Source organism: Littorina saxatilis, linkage group LG7, assembly GCF_037325665.1.
Source record: "Littorina saxatilis isolate snail1 linkage group LG7, US_GU_Lsax_2.0, whole genome shotgun sequence".
NCBI lineage: Eukaryota > Metazoa > Mollusca > Gastropoda > Littorinimorpha > Littorinidae > Littorina > Littorina saxatilis.
In genome coordinates this window covers 15,830,542-15,844,022 of record NC_090251.1, presented here as the reverse complement: position 1 = coordinate 15,844,022, position 13,481 = coordinate 15,830,542, and the positions used below count along the sequence as shown (strand labels likewise).

Below are 13,481 nucleotides of genomic sequence, written 5' to 3'. Positions count from 1 at the left end.
CTTCTGGCGAGTGTGTTGACTCAACTTAACCGATCACGAACGCGCACTCACAGACCAACAAGGTACAGACTGGTGCAGACAGACATACAGACATTCAAACAGGCAAACACACGGAGAAAAGCTTTTTGTGATTCAATGCCTTTAATGAAGTTGATTTCTACTCAAATACAAGTGCTTTGCATTGATGTTGACTCGAGATGCTATGCACAATACACACTGAACTAGGCTAAGGCTGTACTCTTGTACAGCTGACAATTTTATTTTTTCATATGATTTACCTCTCTTTCTGTTGCTGTCATCTTTTGAAACACACACACACACACTCTCACTCTCTCTCTCTCTCTCTCTCTCTCTCTCTCTCTCTCTCTCTCTCTCTCTCTCTCTCTCTCTCTCTCTCTCTCTTTCGTTCAGAATATCTAGCATTTTAAATATCTACTCTATCCAGGACAAGAGAATGAATCAATTAAGAATAAATCACAATTTGTAACAAACACAAACCCGTTTAACTATATAAAAATGCACTCCAAACAATCAGCAAATACATATGTATACATATATATACATTATATGTACAGTAAAATGATGTTTCTCTCCCTTAGTTCACAACATCTGATATGCATTCTATATGCATGAAAGACGAAAGGAACACAGCATTTGCTTGTCAGTATAGTACCCTGAAATCTCCATACACGATATAGTTTTGATATCATTAATCATGTCAAACAATATGTAAATAAAACACAAAGAAACCCGTTTTTGATGAAATTCATCTTTCTGAAGTGTCCCATTAAACCATGTGAATGGTCGGCGTATTTTGACACAATCTGCTATGTGAATAACGCCATTGGATTCAAGTCAACGCCACTGATACGTTTTTCTTAATATATATAGAAATCATTTATCACCCCCGCTTTATTATTTCTAATATATATTATCTACATCAAGTATACACAATTTCACCTTTTTAATGGATTTCTTAGGAAACAATGCAAGGTAATGGCATTCATGATCGCCAATTCCATGCACGACTGCACTCAAACCAAGTGTTACATTTAGAAAAAAAAATCAGTTTGCAATGTTAAGTTGACACTTTAAATTCCTGAATAAGACTTAAACGTTTCGGGCCTAAGGTCTTATTCAATAAGAAGGAATAACAACCCGTGTATATGTATAAATAGTATTTGTCAGTATAAAATGGTTTCTTAACCTGCGCTAAATAGGAGGTTAGCCAATGCCAAGTATTTTTTTCTCATATTATCCCCCTCCTTGTTTGTCAACCTCCCCTCTCCCCCTCCATAGTTCTTGGTAGAGTCAACCAATGTTCTCAACACTTCAAGCTGTTTCCATGCTCATGTTCAAATAAGTATGGAATACTTCATAGTAAACTGCAGTAAACTCTAATAACATGTGATCTAAACGACGAGACAAAAACAACATTGGACCCGCAAACCTATTGACTTGGAAACTATCACTTGCAATAACACGTCTGTGTGATTTCTTGTTCAAGCTAGTTACTTCTTACGACAAATTCATGATACGGGTGAGAGCTTTAATGATTTAAATGTGCAGAAAATCAAAGATTTTACAATAACAACTAAAGCTAAACATTCTTCAAGCTATACTTTCTCAGCATGCCGATAACACAATACGCGTGTATATACACTTTTTACAAAACAAGATCAGGGCTTGAAGCTCACAACGGCCATGTACATGTACTGCAACGACTAAAATTACAAACCTGAATCCAATACCGATTGAGAAACCGATGATGCTGATTTTCTGAGTTAGCAACAGCTCTGGAACACTTAAAATACACACACATTTACGTGCTGTCATTTTGATTAATTAATGATAACGTAATTACTTCTTAAAATATTATGTGTATCGTGGCGATTTCCCCAAAATGTCTAAACAATATTCTGCATTAAGAATGTCCACCCCAGTGTTATTGTTGTGGTTGTTCATGATGTTTGTTGCAAAATCAATAGTAAAACTACTCAAAGCAAATTCTGAGTTTTAATGTACGGAGGTTTGCTTACTTGTCTAAATACAGTTGGACAAAACAGTAAGTATCTATAAGCTGCAATAACAACAATTGTTTTTTAGAAACTTCGTATCACGTCAGATAAACATGATAAATACGAATTATTTTTTATGAGATAAGAACTTACATTGTTAACCATACTGGCGTACTAAATGTAGATTCTAACAGGGCTGAAAGCAAATACTTGAAGATCAACTATCGCACTACTCCTCAAAAGAAAATGTCAAACAAATAAACTGAAAAAAAGAAGAAAAAGTTATGAACCACAAGAAGCATATGGACGGCTAGTTTCAAAGTACAGACTAGAGGCAACAGGGTAAAGGTCAGAGGTGATGCGGGGGGGGGGGGGGTAGAAACTACTCTAATAATGATGTTAGTAGCTTATATACAAGCGCACGAAATCGCATATGACAAACTTTTTGAGCCAACATCCGTATGAGTAAAGTAAGAGCAGAAATAATATTAACCAGTTGCTATATAATTGTTTTACTTCTGAATAATGGCTACAGTTTAGCAAAATTCAATGGAAACATTGCATTTTCAGAAGAGGAAAGCGCCTTTGCGTGTGCGTGTCTTGCATGTTTGGGCCAATATTTTGAAACCGCTGTGTTGCTTGCCGGGAGAATAGCAAGCTCCAAGAGAGAAAAACAAAAACCACAAGAACAGCAACAACAAAAACAGCAACAACAACAACCCAAACAATATGACACTTCGTCATACATTGTACAAAAATTGCGTTTTGAAAAGACTAGATATTATATAAGTTTTCGAATAAGCTCGGAGAGAACAATATTTGTATTGCCACTTAGATCTCAATTTAAAGTATACAGATAAAGTGTCAAAGTTCATGTGAAATCCGCGGTATATTTGTGTGAAAAAGCCTTTTCTCTCTCTCTATAGTTGGAATGGACACCTGATCATTAACAATGTTCACAACGCTTTTGACGGAATCTTTGCTGTGGGCGGCTGCAATTTAAATCTCAGTTTCGTATAGTATCAAGTATACATTATGGTCTTGTTCAAAAATACAATTTCTTTCAAAACATAAGCAGATATAATTAATCCAGATATCAACCGCACTATGGACAGATAGTATGACTTCGATCAACCTTAGTGTAACTGCATCAAACCGGAATTCGTATCTGATTAAAATAGATTTATAACATGTTCCCAGCATATAGAGAGATATCTTCTTGAGATCCATATTAGTATGACTAGATTCTGGATGGACTTTTGGGATGATACTCACAATTCAGACCATATTAATCATCAAATATGGACATGTCGTTCTTCATTAATAAACTGATGTTGAAAATGAATGCAAACATCAGTACGCGTTACGAAACGGTGATGACATTATGTACATGTGCCTTAATACATTACATCTACAGTCAAAATATATATAAAACCTTAACCCGTGTAACATTTTCAGTGAGACGAAAGGCAGCTAGAATGGCATTGCAAGATCGGACTCAAGGAAGCTAGGATAGAAGGAAGGTCTAATGACGTAGACGGTTCTTCTGGCACAATGAAACATGCAAGTACTGTTAATTTGTACAATTAATAGCCACCCCACCCCCGTTAACGCGCGTTCCCCACCCTTTCCCTCAAACACATACTGCTTCCATCTTGAAGTACGATATTGTTGAACCTTGGCGTTCTTCCTGTCCCGCGCATCAAATCATGAAACGGTCAAATAATCCATTTTAAAACCTGCATGCTGCCTGTCCTGTTGAAAGCAAAACAGTTCTAAATTTCATCTCTTAGGTTAGTTGGATATAAATAATGTCACGGTTACGTCAGTATAACCATCTTGGCGAGGGATATATTTTGAGGTCAGGTATTCATCCAGATCCTAGAGGAAGAACGATGCAAATCACAAGCCAATCACAAGAGCTTGGTTACAGGTGACACATTTTGGCCAGGTAAAAGTTATCCGTTTCTGAGAAACAGACACCTATACTCTGAAGAGATGAGACTGTACACTGTCAGGGAATAACATCAGGATGGCAATATTAGTCACCAATGACGTACTGCCTTACGTCACGAAAGATAATAGGCCTATTCTTTGTAAGCTCCCGTAAAAACAAACACGATTGAATGCCACGTTCATTTTTGTGAATATAGCTCATGAACATCTCCTCCAGAAGGCCAGGGGGCCACAAAGGTTTCAAGTAATTAAACGCTTGCAAAGTAATTGGTTTTTCGGGATTACATATCCGCACTCAACTGCATAACTGTGTACCTGCATCTAATTGATTTCAGCAAAATGTGTACACTATTCCACTCTCAAATAAAACAATTATGCGCGTGAGATGGTAAATGCTTCTATACATCTTGTAATAGGGAAGTCTGGATACACGATTCATCCTCGATTCCCCTTAAACAAATCATTTGGTCCATATTTCTACTGAAATCTCTTTCTCTACCTGTGAACTAACCTTTTACTGTTAAGCTTTTGAGTATATTATGTAAGAACACGTACACATAAACCACACGAAAAGTACTAACAATACTCTCCATTATTTCATCATTTTTGATAGCGTGTCGATCTGCAGCTGGTGAAATTCTATGACAAACGCATGTGGTATGTCTGCAAAAATAGCTTCTAAGTTGGTAATAAACTATTTATAGATCAGGTTCCTTTGTAGCATCCATCTTGAAAGGTCAGGGAGACCATTCGTCAAGTTCCACCAAAGAGCAACTTCGTCGCCTGCCTGCTGGCTTCAATCTGTTTTAATGTCTAGCCGGTGCTTGTCGAAGTCCATTTTTGTCATGAGTATCTCTCCCTTTACTCCTAGCACGCATGCAGCAGTAAAAACACAATACCGTCGTTAACAATATCATATCTCTCTCTCTCTCTCTCTCTCTCTCTCTCTCTCTCTCTCTCTCTCTCTCTCTCTCTCTCTCTCTCTCTCTCTCTCTCTCTCTCTCTCTCTCTCTCTCTCTCACACACACGCTCTTTGCGATTGTGTGTGACACACAATCACAGTCATACACTTTACCCAGAACTTGTTTTTGGCTGATACAAAACCGACTCACATACATTCCCAAACTTGTTTGAGATTAACAAAAACCAGTTTCTCCATGACCAAAGCAGTTTACCGCATCCTCGATAAACTCTACTCCAAGTTTACAAACTGATTTCTCCACCAGAAGCTCAAAACCGAAACTAGTTTGACAAAACCGGATCCTTCAAAACAAACTTTTAAAACGGATTCCGGGTTAACAAATTCAGTTTCTCCCAACCACTCCACTTCAAAATCAGTCCCAAACTCATGAAAGGATTTCTCCTAAACGGAATATCGGTACTGGTTCCAGAATTACAGAACCGGTTTGCTGGTCTCCAAATTAATGAAACCGGTTTCTCGTTCACACACTGGACTTGCTCCCATACGTGGATCCCATGTTGGTGGCGAGGGTCATAGAGGAACCGGTGTTCATGGTAGAGGTGCTCCCCATCAGACGCGCCAGTTCGTCTGGTCTTAACACCGTCAGCAGATCTGTTGCGTTGCGGATGGCGATTGGCTCAGGGCCACCGATGGGCGTGTCCGCGTTGTAACGCTCCGTGCGATCGGTCGCCATGGCAGGGCCCCACGAGGGGAGGGGAGTGCTGCGTAGTTTCAGCAACTGAAAAAATGACAGAAAGACATTGTAGTGACCCTCCACCACGGAATGAGTCGCATGTCACCTTTGCGTGATTTTTATATTTTTACATTTTCGTCGTAAAGAGTATTTTATGCTCTATACAGTGGTGAAAACCGTGTTAGAAAAGAGCAAAAACTTGTCGAGTTATAAGCCTGTGACTAAGGTGACCCTCACACTGATACCTGTCACCCCCGGACGTATATTAGTCCTAGTGCAGAACCGCGCGAGGTGACATAATTTATTAATGTGTAGACTTTTGAATGGAAAGACGGTTTTACCAAGCACAAATGCATAGTTTGATCTGAAAATTCGTTGAGAAGGCCAATATACGTATTGTAACAACCACAACTCTTTCAATAAAAAAAATCCACAAAATATGCCATCAGTACATACGGGAACAACAGAATTTCTTTGAATAAGTGTAAATAACTATTTCATTGAAAATGTGTTGTCATCGGTTATATTACAACATCCGCAGCTCCCTGAATAAACTGCTTTTTTTTATCATGAATGCCAGTCTGGAGGAAAAATTCATTTGGTAATCGTTCTTTGGTTGTGTCTTCAATGTTTAGACCATGAAGAAGCATGGGTCATTTGCTAAACCTCAAATCAGACAAATACTACGGCCTGCTTGAGCACGCTATTGAAGAATGGTTATTATAACATATCTATTATTAGCTAGACACTTTTACTGAATTAATTCCAAAGTGTCAGGAATCTTCATTCATGATTAAAAGAATTCAAACAGAAATCTAACTTTGGTTAGAACCACATAGTTTTTACTTTTCAGCTTCGTTCTGTGTTTAACTATGGCATTCAGGAAAAGTAGCATGGATGTTATACTTTTAACGACTGTTACAGTAGGAGCCCCCTTTAAAGATTCCTCGTGTTAGTACACCCAACCATTTTTTAGCTAATAAAAGAGCGGTTGTTCCAACAGTAGACGGGAATAATCGTTTCATTCAAATTTCAATACCAAACTCACCTGCCATCCGCCCTCGGTACAGTACTTGTAGAGGAACCATACCGGAATGACCAGAATGGGGAAGACAGCGATCAGCCAGCCCAATACCAGGGCCCAGTTTGGGAATGGCACACCATCCGACTGACTGGGTTCCGTGTAGTAGATGATGTTGAACAAGATCGTAACCTGCAAAAGTACAGAAACCTGTTACAGTGGAACCCCCTTAAAGACCCCTTAATGTAAGACTCCCTCCCTTTTAAGACCCTATTTTATCACGATTTCTGTTCATAACCTCTGTAAAGTTATCCCCATTTTAAGACTCCCTCCTTTTTAAGACCTGATTTTCTCAGATTTTTGGAGGTCTTAAAAGGGGGGTTCCACTGTGACACTGTACGGCCATTGTGTTGCTGCAAAGTGGACGGTCTGTTGTCAACGATGTTCTCCTGAAACCTCGTATCAGGCTCTTTTCTATGTTTAGTACTATGAGCACGCCTTTAACTTTCATAATGCAGTTTGTCGCTGCATAAAATATTGATAAAGAAAGTACTAATCTGGTGACTGATGTGTCCTCTTTGTGTTTAGATGCCTTTGACATTCTGGTTAGTCATAGCTCTTGCAAAGCATGGGTACCTCTAAGCTTTATCTACATACCTGATAGTTATATCCTCCTTAAAATATGTCAAATATGCATCTTGAAATGTCTTTTTGATTGTTGGACATGTTAATTATGTAAATTGTACTGTAGTTAACCTTACTTCTATTTCTTCTTTTTTTTTTATTAAGTTACTTTCAATGGGCGAGGGCCGGATGAAAAAAAAGCATATTTGCATTTCTTATTCTGTCACCCTCGAAAAATAAAGTTCAATTCAATTCTCTATATCTCCCAGTCTCTCGTCCTCTCTGTCTCTCTCAATGAAGGAGGCATTTACACACCAACAAAATTCCACAACAAAACAGACAGGACAGAGATGCAAAAGTAATACTTACGGAAATAACCAAGGGAGACAACGCCACCCAGCAGACCTTCCAGTACATCTTGGGTTTCTCCCCCACCATCATCACCACGTCACCCCAGAAGTCCTCGAAACCTGAAATTGGTGACACGAACATGTATGTAAACAATTATCTTTTGCAAAACTGTGTAAATCAAACTGCAATAAAGAGATCGGGAACGCAGAAGAAGAAGGAGAAAGTTAACTCCAATAGACGATTTTTGGTAATATCTCCTTCGGGTTTGTAGGTGTTGTGGAAGAGTGACCTTTTCGTGCAAAAGCTCCGACAAACAGAGGAGGGACTAATCACTTGCAAAGGCTCCGACAAACAGAGGAGGGACTAATCACTTGCAAAGGCTCCGACAAACAGAGGAGGGACTAATCACTTGCAAAAGCTCCGACAGAGGAGGGACTAATCACTTGCAAAAGTTCAGACAGAGGAGGGACTAATCACTTGCAAAAGTTCAGACAGAGGAGGGACTAATCACTTGCAAAAGTTCAGACAGAGGAGGACTAATCACTTGCAAAAGCTCCGACAAACAGAGGAGGGACTAATCACTTGCAAAAGCTCAGACAAACAGAGGAGGGACTAATCACTTGCAAAAGTTCAGACAGAGGAGGGACTAATCACTTGCAAAAGTTCAGACAGAGGAGGGACTAATCACTTGCAAAAGTTCAGACAGAGGAGGGACTAATCACTTGCAAAGGCTCCAACAAACAGAGGAGGGACTAATCACTTGCAAAAGCTCCGACAAACAGAGGAGGGACTAATCACTTGCAAAGGCTCCGACAAACAGAGGAGGGACTAATCACTTGCAAAGGCTCCGACAAACAGAGGAGGGACTAATCACTTGCAAAAGCTCCGACAAACAGAGGAGGGACTAATCACTTGCAAAGGCTCCGACAAACAGAGGAGGGACTAATCACTTGCAAAAGCTCCGACAAACAGAGGAGGGACTAATCACTTGCAAAGGCCCCGACAAACAAAGGAGTGACTAATCACTTTCAAAGGCTCCGACAAACAGAGGAGGGACTAATCACTTGCAAAAGCTCCGACAAACAGAGGAGGGACTAATCACTTGCAAAAGCTCCGACAAACAGAGGAGGGACTAATCACTTGCAAAGGCTCCGACAAACAGAGGAGGGACTAATCACTTGCAAAGGCTCCGACAAACAGAGGAGGGACTAATCACTTGCAAAAGTTCCGACAAACAGAGGAGGGACTAATCACTTGCAAAAGCCCCGACAAACAAAGGAGTGACTAATCACTTTCAAAGGCTCCAACAAACAGAGGAGGGACTAATCACTTGCAAAGGCTCCAACAAACAGAGGAGGGACTAATCACTTGCAAAAGCTCCGACAAACAGAGGAGGGACTAATCACTTGCAAAGGCTCCGACAAACAGAGGAGGGACTAATCACTTGCAAAGGCTCCGACAAACAGAGGAGGGACTAATCACTTGCAAAAGCTCCGACAAACAGAGGAGGGACTAATCACTTGCAAAAGCTCCGACAAACAGAGGAGGGACTAATCACTTGCAAAAGCCCCGACAAACAAAGGAGTGACTAATCACTTTCAAAGGCTCCGACAAACAGAGGAGGGACTAATCACTTGCAAAAACTCCGACAAACAGAGGAGGGACTAATCACTTGCAAAGGCTCCGACAAACAGAGGAGTGACTAATCACTTGCAAAGGCTCCGACAAACAGAGGAGGGACTAATCACTTGCAAAGGCTCCGACAAACAGAGGAGGGACTAATCACTTGCAAAAGCTCCGACAAACAGAGGAGGGACTAATCACTTGCAAAGGCTCCGACAAACAGAGGAGGGACTAATCACTTGCAAAGGCTCCGACAAACAGAGGAGGGACTAATCACTTGCAAAAGCTCAGACAAACAGAGGAGGGACTAATCCCTTGCAAAAGCTCAGACAAACAGAGGAGGGACTAATCACTTGCAAAAGCTCAGACAGAGGAGGGACTATAATCACTTGCAAACGCTCCGACAAACAGAGGAGGGACTAATCACTAGCGAGGGAACTGTCAGAAACACTTGCTGCGGTCCACGTATTTCCGACAGACCCTTCACTAGTGATTAGTCACTCCTTTGTTTGTCGGAGCTTTTGCAAGAAAAGGTCACTCTCCAACAACCCATACAAACCCGATGGAGTTACGTTAGTTTCGGAATTCCTAAATAACACAACAATGTTATTATCTTGTGTATGTTGTTAATTCACTCTAGAGTCTTCGAAACCTGAAATTGGTGACATGAACAAGGAAACAACCATCTTTTCTCCAATTCAAACGGCTATGACACCACCATGGTATGTTGTTCTTTTACTTCAAAGGCCGATGTGCTTGTGAACGTCAGAGTCGGGTCCCCAGCGCAAAATAACCTGTCGATAGCTAGCGTTATCCTGTTTGCCTTGATTGAATTAATTAGTACAGTTACGGAGTATTTTCGAGTTTTTCCTAGCAGGTGTGACTTAATAACTGCACAGCGAATGCACTTCTCGTGGACTTCATAGCGAAAAGACTCCTTGAAACCTTCTTCAAAATAATGTCTTCGCTGCTATATCGTCTTTTTACAAAAAATTCTCTATCGAGGTTGGGATTTATTTTGTGTATACTTACCATATATCCAGTTGATGGCAATCAGTTCCATAAGTCCGATAAACAGCAAAGGGAAGCCACCCACGCTGAAGTCTATTAAGTTCAGCAAGTAAATGCCTCCCTGCAAACGAAAAGTAATCTAGTGTGAGTCATGTAGTGGGTGAACAGAAATAAGGAATACATACACACGATGATGATGATGAACAATTCATAATTTGGCCTGACATGTTCCTTGCAGAGGGTATGGATATTCACTTCTCACCATTTCTATGGGTGTTTTTTTCTTCTTTCACTCCAGCTCCTTTTTCTCTCTTTCTTTCCTTGTTTATTTCCTATTTCTTAACATTGTTCTCTCTCTCTTTCTCTCTCTCTCCATCCCTCTCTTTCTCTCTCCCCTCTCTCTCTCTCTCTCTCTCTTCTCTCTCTCCTCCCCTCTCTCTCTCCCCCTCCCTCTCTTCCCCCTCTCTCTCGCTCTCTTTCTCTCTCCTCTGTCTCTGTCTCTGTCTCTCTAGCTACTCACATTGCAGACCATGGGCAGGCCGAGGAAGAAAGACACGGCGACGATACAGAGGCGGAAGTAGATGATGTTCCTTTTGGTGACCATCTGATGGCGGAACTCATCAATGAGGGCACTCATCACGCACTCCACGATTGAAAACTGTTGGTTTAAACAATGTTTTATTAAATCAAACATGATACAATAATACAACGATAAACAATAGGGACGCGAACTCAAGCGAACGCTTATATTACGCGAATTGAAAACTGTTGTGAAAAGGGACCACACAAAACATCACGTTGAAAAAGGACAGCAAAATGATAATAAAATCGTTTATTTAACGTCACTCTGTAAAACCATTTGGTGCTATTTGTCTTAGGATAAAAACACACACACTGTCCCTTTATGTACAGTATGGCACCACCCTCCCTATTCCCCTGCACACTCTTGCTCATCTAATTAACAGTGGAAATAAGAGATACTTGGATAAGAAAGGGTATTCTTAAAAAGGTCTGATAAAATGTTGTGGGTAGTTTTAAAAAGCGAAGACTTCAGACAGCAACACCTATTGCAAAGGGAAACAGGCGATCATATCCTGAAAAAGTCAGCTATATCAACAGCTGAAGAAATATTGGTGATAAAACGCCTAGACACTGGTTCCTGTTGAGCTTTCTCTAGATTTTGTACAAGCCGTTATAGTAGTTAATCGCTCCTTCGTTTGATATTTACTGAGGAAAAACTATGCGCAATCTCTGTTGCCTTAAAAGGCAAAACCATCGGCGCGCGACAGAATTAGTTCTAGTTTCTCGTGTATGCTGGGCAACGCTTAATTAAATATGTGGCCTTCTACTATAAAACAAGGCTTGGTCTCCTGGAGACGGATGTTCGGCTTTAATCCTGCAGAGCGGAACTTGACTGCCATGACGCTCTCTTTATGATTTATGTCTTCTTCATTTTCGCTCATGGGCTGAAATTAAACCCCCACGTTCACTCATGTTTTTGCACGAGTGGATGTGTACGTTTTTACCACGCTATTCAGGTAGCATACGCCGATTTCGGGGAAAGAATGATTCAAAACTAAATGTAATGTACCTGCGACCCAAAGCCAAGTGTAGCCATCATGAGGAAGAAGAAGACGGACCAGAGCGGGGGCACAGGCATCTGGGACAGAGCCTCGGGGTACACCTCAAAGGCCAGTCCAGGACCTTCACATAGAAACGGGTACCATAATGAGTCATTTTGGATCTTCTTCTGCGTTCATGGGCTGAAACTCCCACATACACTTGTGCTATACACACACGCAGAGAGAGAGAGAGAGAGAGAGAGAGAACTCAGAACTCAGAACTCAGAAATTTTATTGTAAACCACACTGTTGTGTTTGTACAAGGGGGGAGTAGAGTTTCCATTCAATGTATACTCTCTCACAAACAAGTAAGAACAAGTGCATAATACAGTGCTAAGGGTTGGAACATAGCGATCGAAAATCATTTACACACATTCATTTTAGCCTAGCAGTTGCTGTCGATGCCTGAATGCATAAAATGTATACCGGGAGAGTGCCCACAACCTACTTTTGTTTTGTGTTAGTAGTATCTGCATTGACGGGTTTTCTAGTTGACCGATTTCAAAGAGAGAGAGAGAGAGAGAGAGAGAGAGAGAGAGAGAGAGAGAGCGAGAGAGAGACAGACAGAGACAGACAGATAGATAGACAGACAGAGAGAGAGAGAGAGAAAGAGAGAGAGAGAGAGGGAGGGAGAGAGAGAGACAGAGAGAGGGAGAGAGAGACAGAGACAGAGAGACAGAGACAGACAGACAGATAGAGAGACAGACAGAGAGAGAGACAGAGACAGAGAGAGAGACAGAGAGAGAGACAGAGAGAGACAGAGACAGAGAAAGACAGAGAGAGAGACAGAGACAGAGAGAGAGAGAGAGAAGGAGGGAGAGACACAGAGAGAGAGAGAGATAGATAGATAGACAGACATACAGACACAGAGAGAGAACTAGACGCATGTCACAGAGACAGAGACTAGACGGAGTAGGTTATAAAAGAACACAACAACAACAACAACAACAACAACAACAACAACAACAACAACAACAACAACAACAACAACAACCGTAACACTTTCAAAGACAAAAGACATCCCCCCCTCCTCCCCCCACAACTAATCCCTCCAGAAATTAATGAACTCACCATGCTTAGCAACCTCCGACACAGACACGCCCTTCTCGAAGGCCATGAAGCCGAGGATGGCGAAGATGACGAATCCAGCGTAGATGCTGGTGGCGCAGTTGAGCAGGGCCACGATGATGGAGTCCCTGTAGCAGTTGTGGGAGAACTTGTTGAAGCTGGACATGGCGATCAGACCCCCTGTACAGGCGCTCAGCGAGTAGAAGATCTGCGTGGCAGCGTCACACCACACCTGGTGAAGAGAAAAAGAGATGTTTGCTTTTACTGGTTGAAGTTAAATAATATATGATATAAAAACCACAAAAAACACAAAACAAAACAAACAAAAACAATAAAAAGAAAACCAATAAAGACAGAAAACAACAACAACAACACAATGCATGGTGTGGGATGTGATGCGGTGCAGTGCAATTTGTGTCCAGTCCTGCCCAGAATAGTTGAGTTTGGTCAATGCTATCCAATTTCGTAAGATCAAATTTAATCCATAGGTGCATCTAACCTATCTCTCTCTGTGTCTTTGTCTCTTTCTCTA

General features: G+C 41.0%; 1 protein-coding gene and 1 long non-coding RNA gene across 2 annotated transcripts in view; both read right to left on the bottom strand.

Annotated features, from left to right (window-relative positions):
* LOC138970799 (uncharacterized) overlaps window positions 1–13,481 on the bottom strand; it is a 482,774-nt gene that overhangs the window by 241,953 nt on the left and 227,340 nt on the right. The gene's annotated exons all lie outside the window — the stretch shown is intronic.
* Window positions 123–13,481, bottom strand: part of LOC138970787 (sodium- and chloride-dependent glycine transporter 1-like) — a 54,946-nt gene continuing 41,587 nt past the window's right edge. The window contains exons 9-15 of the mRNA XM_070343321.1: window positions 12,953–13,181; window positions 11,851–11,963; window positions 10,780–10,917; window positions 10,281–10,380; window positions 7,644–7,744; window positions 6,678–6,842; window positions 123–5,674 (exon numbers count right to left, since the gene is read on the bottom strand). Coding sequence (XP_070199422.1) covers window positions 5,417–5,674; window positions 6,678–6,842; window positions 7,644–7,744; window positions 10,281–10,380; window positions 10,780–10,917; window positions 11,851–11,963; window positions 12,953–13,181 — 1,104 coding nt within the window. The 3' untranslated portion in view covers window positions 123–5,416. The remainder of the gene's footprint in view (window positions 5,675–6,677; window positions 6,843–7,643; window positions 7,745–10,280; window positions 10,381–10,779; window positions 10,918–11,850; window positions 11,964–12,952; window positions 13,182–13,481) is intronic.